Below are 7,007 nucleotides of genomic sequence, written 5' to 3'. Positions count from 1 at the left end.
ATGAAGACTCTGGTCGGGTATTGTGTGCTCATCTCGGTGTTTCTTTTGAGCTGCACTGGACAAGCTGAGGTAATACAACTACAGGATATCTCTTCCTCTCTGCATTGTCTTCCTCCTCTCTTTTGTCTTTAATATGTTTCAGACAAGCTGCTCAATTCTCACGCTCTGGCTTAATCTGTATTTTTGAGTCTCACTATGAAACTGTTTCTCTGATTTTTAATCCCCAGGAGGTGAATTTCCTTGAAGGTACTGTGAATGTTATTCTTGCCTCACAATTTCATGCAATGCACACATTTTGGAAGGTTGTGTATATTCATATTTCATGATGTTCCTCTTGTTTTTCTCTTGTGGCTCTAACCTCAGGCACAGACTGCACACAGATTAAGACTCTCTCACCACAAGCGACCAGTGGGGTTTATTGGATCCAGCCTTCTAGACTCAAGCCCGCGTTCAAGGTATAACAAAAGACCCAATCCTGAGATGTAATGTTCATAGCAAGGCTTGACTGTAATGGACCATTCGCTAAGCCCCACCCCCTTAGTTATTGTAAGTGCTACTTTCTTTATTCAAGGTATGGTTGGAAAAGATGTGTTTTTAGTTTGTGGCAGAAGATGTAGAGACTTTCTGCTGTCCTGATGTCAATAGGGAGCTCATTCCACCATTGAGGAGCTAGGACAGCAAATAGTCGTGACTAGGTTGAGTAGTGTGGGTAAAGTTGTTAACTGAATTATCTGCTCAGGTGTTCTGTGAAATGCGGTCAGACGGCGGCTGGACGGTGATTCAGAGGCGCAGTGGAGGAGAGGTTTCTTTTGACAGGGAATGGACAGCATATAAAAATGGTTTTGGAGACTTCTCTGGTAAGTAAAGAATATACAACCGGTTGCGTTTGATCAGGGATGTGAGGATGAATCAAACATGTGATTAACTGTGACACGCCTTACTTATGAACAGGGACATGTGAACATATCCCAGAAAGCAGAAGAACAGACAGGATTTTGAATTCAATTAGATTTTATTAAGGTGAAACATTGCAAGAATTAACAGATTTTGTTTTCCTTATTGACATTCAATGGAAACTATTTTACCACTTTTACCACATGCTCTCATGTGAAGAGATCAGATTACAATGTAAACACAATATGCACATTTTATATCACACAGACTTGTATGCAAATCAGGCTGTGGTACCACAGAGTAAAAGCATTGTGTGAACTTCAGAAATTGCAATCCTAAACGTTCAAACCCCTGCATCCTGCAGCAGTGACAACTCAAAGCAACGTTGTATCAGGAAAAAAACTGAATGGTCTCCTTGTGCTCTGCTGATTCTCTAGACGACCACTGGCTGGGTCTGATGAAGGTTTTCTCTCTGACCAAGACCAAGACCTGGACCCTGAGGGTCGACCTGTGGGACCACGACGATGTCAACGCTTTTGCAGAGTACAGCAACTTCCGGTTGGACAATGAAGAAGCTGCTTTCAAACTGCATGTCGGCAACTACAATGGAGATGCAGGTACTAACTGCTTTCAGCCATCTTTTCTCTCTCTGCTTTTTATTGGTACACTAATTTTCATCCCAATTACTTCACTTACATTTATGCTGGTTGGACTATTTTTTAGAACAGTCAGTGGGTTACTTCCATATCATATAAAAACTGACAGCATGCTGCCCAACAGCTCGTTTTGTGCCGTCTTTGACAAGCCTTTAAAAACGCTGGATGTCTTTCAGTGCTTCGTCAGCACTCCAAGGAGTAAGTCTCATCATACAAGGCCACCTCAAAAGCTCCACAAAACTTCATACAATCAATTACTTTGGATAAAATGTGCCCGCTGTTGTCCACCTCATTGTGTTTCTTCACCGCAGTCCTGTGTCCGCTGGGTAGCGATGTTCACTTAGCCTGATATGCTAACATGACGGAGTTATCCGCGTGTCCTGTTGTTCTCATAAATTCTGAATTTTTCCGACAAGAGCTTCATGTCCCTTACTCCCGTAGCTGTCCATGCTGGATCGGTACCCCTTGATTTAAAAAGCAAGCATGGAAAGTAAGATATAGCGTTAGAACGACTGCATCCAGCAGCTAGCTTAGCCAAACCGCTCTGGCGTCGCTTAGCCGTCTCCACAGAAGCTGCTTCCCTTTCACGACAGTCTGTTGTCTTACGGTGAGGTCCAGTTGATCTGGGACGAGGTGTTTTACCTGTAGTTTCTCCACCAAAGTTCTTCAATCAAGAGGAGAGATTTTACCGAGTTGGCATTTGGTCTTCTTTGAAGAGCACTGCTCGTGCTCTCACTCGCAATAATCATGTTGTTAAAATGGCGCCTCGAGAGACTAGCCCTGACGAGAGCGAGAGACGGGAACGCGCACCCTGGGGCCAAGTGAGAATGGCCCCAGTGTGAATCTTTTTTTTGGGTGCTGATTGGATAAATTGTATGTCACTCATTTATATCTTAAATCAGTGATTGGCTAAACTGCTTATTAGACCCGTCTTTCTTGGGCAAAATGGACCTGGCCACAGCATGTGCACTTAATAAAATGCTACACATTGGAGCTTTAAAGTGAGTCAATGTATCTTTTGAAAGAGGGAAATAATACAATATTTCCTCTTTCAAAAGTGGATTAAAATAAAATGCACGCCAATCTACCCTGAGGAGTTTTACTTGATATGGTATGACCAGTAGCTTATGGCGGCTGACGTTAGCTAATTTTGGTAAACTTAAGTTAGTGAATAGGTTCACTGTCTCCTCTGTACTCATCTTCTGCCTCATGAGCTCACAGTGGACAATTTTCCACAAACGTTGCATTTCAAAAGGCCCCCACTGAATCCTGAACTTGCTTATATGGTTTCCATCTGTCCACAGGTGATGCCATCCGTGGTGCCTATCCAGGCATCGACCAGAACGGCTTTGGCTTCAGCACCACCGACCGCGACAACGACGGCTGCAACCCATGCATCTTTGGTGACATTGCGCTAATTGCCTGTACCACTACAGAAGGTGGTGGCTGGTGGTTCAACACATGTGGCTCTGCCAACCTGAACGGAGACTGGAGTCCTAAAGGTGACCACACCGATTGGCTGTCAGGCCTCCACTGGGGTACCTGGAAAGGTCCTGGGTCGTACTCCATGAAGGCCACCAGGATGATGATCAAGTCTGTGTGAGCGGAGCCAACCATCACTTAACTTCATACTGTTCTAGTGGCACATCCAGGCTGGTAGTACGTTTAGCAATAGGACTTTCTTTTTCTGCCTTTGCAGAATGATTATTGTTGATGGATTTAAAATGTCTTCATGTTAACACGAGAGGAAGACATTTTAACTGGTCGATGACATCATCATTGAGGTTTGGTTGATTGCATAATTAAAAGTCAATAAACAGAGCACAGTTTGTAAAGGCTAAGTGCATTTATTGTATTGCAAAATACCTGAGATGAAGACATACATATTCAATAAACATTTATTTGCAGAACCCTTGATCCATCTATTTCTTTAAAACGACACCATTTGATCAACAAAGATATTCTGTCTTTGAATAACAATCAAAGGACAGCGTTCCCCTTTCCTCTCCCCCAAGACACAAACATCTTGCCGTCCTTTTGGGGACATATATAGGACAAGAGATGGTTTACCATATTCTCAATAATGGGAGGTGGTGGGTGGAGGTTGTGCGGCAGATGGTGGGCCAGGGTCATCTCCCAAGCATCGATCAGATGAACATTCAGTCCTTTGAACACGGCTCTGAGCACCTTGTTACACTGCAGCGAGTGCCAATCGCTGTTGCTTATCGACACAGCCAGCGTCAAAGCTTTTGGGTTCCCCATCCGGATGACGACCAGCGTGTCTGGAGCCCTGTCCAGCAGCCGCACCACCGCCCTGCGGATGCTCTGTAGCCTCCTGATGTAGATCTCCATGGGGAAAATGCCTAAGTGAGCCCAGATGCCAAAGACTACGACAGTGTTGGTGCCTCCGATTAAGCCATCCAGCTCATTGGCAATGTAACGAAGCTCGCTGGTTGAGACGGGGACAATCCGGATGGGAGGGCCGTGGAAGCGGGACGTCACCAAGATGTTGTTTTCATAGTCCAATGAGATGTAAGGTCCAGCTTTTTTTGGGCTGTGAAGGTCAAACTCCTTAAGACCTGAAAGTTTGACAGGGGGAACAAATTAGGCTGCAGTGGGAACAAAACCAAACTGCTGCCAGAAGTCCCTGTGGATCAGCTACCTGGTAGAGCTGCGTTGAGGAATTCAAACCACTGCCTGACGGTGGAGTCTCCATACATGTGGACGGCCTTGCCTTTCAGACACTGTTTCACACCATGTGTGTGTGTATATATATACACACACACATGGTGAAACAAAACTTTATAAATGATTAATTAAGTGTTTACTCTAATTATTAGGGTTAGCTAAATCTGTTTGTACAAGTCTCATGAGGACCATTGTCTGTAGCACATTCTGTTTTAATTATTGTTATAGGCAGTGTTTGGCAGTAACAGTAATAAATATGAAAATAAATATCATGCTGTACCTTCTTTTTGTGGCAACACGGTGACACTAGCAGGTCCTGAAGCCCGAATGTAGACTTTCTGGTTAACACCACTGAAGAAAAGCACATACAATATATCTCTGAAATACACTACAACATTAGGACATGCATACAAGAGGACAAACATGGAACTACTGAATCACTTTGACATCCAAGGAAAGAAGAAAGAAAGTAAGAAAGTGAATGTTAAATTCACAGATTGTTTTTGTGTGCTTTCCAAGGTTTTGTTCACTGAAATTCATGTTTTTGGTAAATGAAAAACATTGAAACACATTTCAAAACAATATCCAAAAACCTGAATAATACAGAACATTTAAACCTTCACACAATCTCACTAAAACTCAGTTCTTACCTCCAGGACGTCCACGTTACGTAGCATGAAGACTAAGACACAGACAGCCAGAAAGAAGAAGATGGCGCCGTACCCCCTACTTGTACATGATAGGACCTTCATCATCAGTGATTATCTTCACCTTCAGCTCCAGTGAAGCTCTTACTCTGGAAATGGATTAAAAAATATCTATATATTCATAGATGTATTGTCTTGATCGTGTGTGGTGGGGCGGAGACTCAGGTACAGAGGAAGACAGGGGGCAGGTTTCAGCAAAAATCAAAAGGGCACTTTACTGGCGTTCACAAAAACAGGCACCAAAAAAAGGGCAGACACAAAACTGGAACACTCACACAGGTACACAGCGACGAACGACAAATGACCACCTGCCAGGAGACAAAGGAAAGCAGGGAGGTATATAGAAGAGAGGGAAAACACAGGTGTAGATCAGGGGACGAACACCCGTGACATATATAAAATAAAGAATTGGGTAATTAACACCCTTTATGCAATAGGCGTCAAACTCAAGGCCACGTCATTTATGTGGCCCGCGACAGCTTGCAAGGCATATGACAGTCGTGAAATTTAAGTCTATCACAGCAAAATCACCAGAGCCAAATTAACACTCTCAGATTTGATTTGAACACTTTTGAAGAATGTATAAGGGACCACAAAGTATTAATTTCACTCTTTTTGAAGAGTTAGTACTTTAACATCATTTTAGTGTTAGTATTGACTCTTTTGGGAGTTTAAATTTAACTCTTTGTTACACTCAGCAGTGTTAGTTTTTTTAACACTGTATGTAGTGTTAAAAATTAACTCTCTCAAGGGATGGTTTGTTAACTACACAAGTGTCACTCCCATTTTAACTCTATAAGGTGTCAATGTGTTGTTGTTTTTTTACTAGAAATACTAAAAGAAATCAAAGTTTGTTAAAGTGAAAGAGACATGTTTGTTTTAAAACATATTTATTTTAAAACCAGTGCATCACATGGACATTTTACAATGCTTTTCAAGACATACAACAATAGGGATTAATGTATGCTCTGTCACTCTCATTAGAGTATTGTTTATCAAAAGGTCTAATATACAACATGTCAACATTTAATTTTAAATGTTGACAAAGAACAGAAAACATGTAAACATACCTTAATACACCTTACAAGCTTTGAGTAATTACATTTTTATGTTTAAAAATATAAAATAATATTATGCGACAAACCTTCTTGAAGAAACTGAAGGAAATCAAAGAAGTCATCATTTTGTGGAACTTTGATGTATTTCTGGACTCGTCCGTATTTCACCTTTGCCAGCATTTTCTGTTGCAACTTGCAAGAGTACCTTAGCTTTAGTTAACGTTAGCCCAAGTAATTGAGATAAATACATGAATAGTCAATATGAGACAATATCAAGTAATTAACGTCAGTAACGTTAGTTAAAGTTCGTTTCTAAAACATAACGACTGTACCACAAGAAATATCCGATTACTAACGTTGTTTGAATGCATACAACTGCTGCTTGAAAGTGAGCCTCTATTCATGGTGTTACGGTACAGTGGCCTACGGTGGTTTTGATACCACAAAAAGCACATTTCACAAATGTGTAAATTAAAAAATCAAGACCGCTGTAACGCTTCTCCGTTCCCAACTTGAGTTTCCCGAAGCACGATGACGGCAACAGACCAGCGTTGATGTTTCTTAATGCTTATTCATTGCTCAGCGCTCTTTTGGGCTGTTTGTGTGTGAGCAGCAGAAGTCATTACAGCGTTTTTTAAGCCTGAGCTCACACACAAACAGCCGTCTGTTGCCGTCATCGTGCTTCGGTAAACTCAAGTCGGGAACGGAGAAGCGTAAACCCATCGCCAGCTACTGTCTTCAGCATTATTGGAAGTGAATCAGCTGGGTTAGCTTAATGCTAAGTTGGCGCTAATGTTAAGTGTAGTGATTGCGCACAGTAACGCTGCCGTTATAACGCAATGCTAACAGTTGCTCACCATGCCAGAAGAGAAATATCAATATCAAAACATATAACTTGGTTAACAGAAAAGTACTTACCGAAAATGTAATGCTAAAAAACCAAGGTCATGTTTCTTATTTCATGTGGAACTGGGAGGCTCACTGGCTTGATTCAGTCCGTTAAA

At 41.9% G+C, this 7,007-nt stretch overlaps 2 protein-coding genes and 1 long non-coding RNA gene across 3 annotated transcripts in view; 1 reads left to right on the top strand and 2 right to left on the bottom strand.

The window, feature by feature from the left end:
• LOC137791762 (angiopoietin-4-like) lies at positions 1-3,153 on the top strand. The gene is made up of 5 exons (XM_068586907.1): positions 1-78; positions 348-455; positions 740-857; positions 1,332-1,511; positions 2,855-3,153. Exons 1-5 carry the CDS (start codon positions 1-3, stop codon positions 3,151-3,153), a joined length of 783 nt encoding a protein of 260 aa, XP_068443008.1.
• Positions 3,154-3,377: 224 nt separating this feature from the next.
• On the bottom strand, positions 3,378-4,278 carry LOC137791790 (NXPE family member 3-like). Its single transcript, XM_068586953.1, has 2 exons — positions 4,213-4,278; positions 3,378-4,129 (listed from the first exon to the last, which is right to left on the bottom strand). The coding sequence occupies exons 1-2, from the start codon at positions 4,268-4,270 to the stop codon at positions 3,531-3,533; spliced, it is 657 nt and encodes a 218-aa protein (XP_068443054.1). The 5' UTR covers positions 4,271-4,278; the 3' UTR covers positions 3,378-3,530.
• A 245-nt stretch (positions 4,279-4,523) lies between these two features.
• LOC137791791 (uncharacterized) overlaps positions 4,524-7,007 on the bottom strand; it is a 2,567-nt gene continuing 83 nt past the window's right edge. Inside the window, exons 1-4 of the long non-coding RNA XR_011078049.1 lie at positions 6,922-7,007; positions 6,090-6,195; positions 4,889-5,034; positions 4,524-4,589 (exon numbers count right to left, since the gene is read on the bottom strand). The exon at positions 6,922-7,007 is cut by the window's right edge and continues 83 nt beyond it. This is a non-coding gene — a long non-coding RNA (uncharacterized lncRNA). The remainder of the gene's footprint in view (positions 4,590-4,888; positions 5,035-6,089; positions 6,196-6,921) is intronic.

The sequence above is a fragment of the Clinocottus analis genome, unplaced genomic scaffold, assembly GCF_023055335.1.
Source record: "Clinocottus analis isolate CAN_PGR_092001 unplaced genomic scaffold, fCliAna1.0.p SCAF_20, whole genome shotgun sequence".
NCBI classification, from domain to species: domain Eukaryota; kingdom Metazoa; phylum Chordata; class Actinopteri; order Perciformes; family Cottidae; genus Clinocottus; species Clinocottus analis.
The sequence above is the reverse complement of the archived record's forward strand: the minus strand, read 5'-3'. Positions and strand labels throughout refer to the sequence as shown.

Coding starts and splice junctions, on each gene's coding strand:
- LOC137791762 (XM_068586907.1), top strand. CDS start 1: ATGAAGACTCTGGTCGGGTATTGTGTGCTCATCTCGGTGTTTCTTTTG. Junction 858..1,331: donor TGGTTTTGGAGACTTCTCTG/GTAAGTAAAGAA, acceptor CTGATTCTCTAG/ACGACCACTGGCTGGGTCTG. Junction 1,512..2,854: donor CAACTACAATGGAGATGCAG/GTACTAACTGCT, acceptor ATCTGTCCACAG/GTGATGCCATCCGTGGTGCC.
- LOC137791790 (XM_068586953.1), bottom strand. CDS start 4,270: ATGTATGGAGACTCCACCGTCAGGCAGTGGTTTGAATTCCTCAACGCA. Junction 4,130..4,212: donor CCTCAACGCAGCTCTACCAG/GTAGCTGATCCA, acceptor TCAAACTTTCAG/GTCTTAAGGAGTTTGACCTT.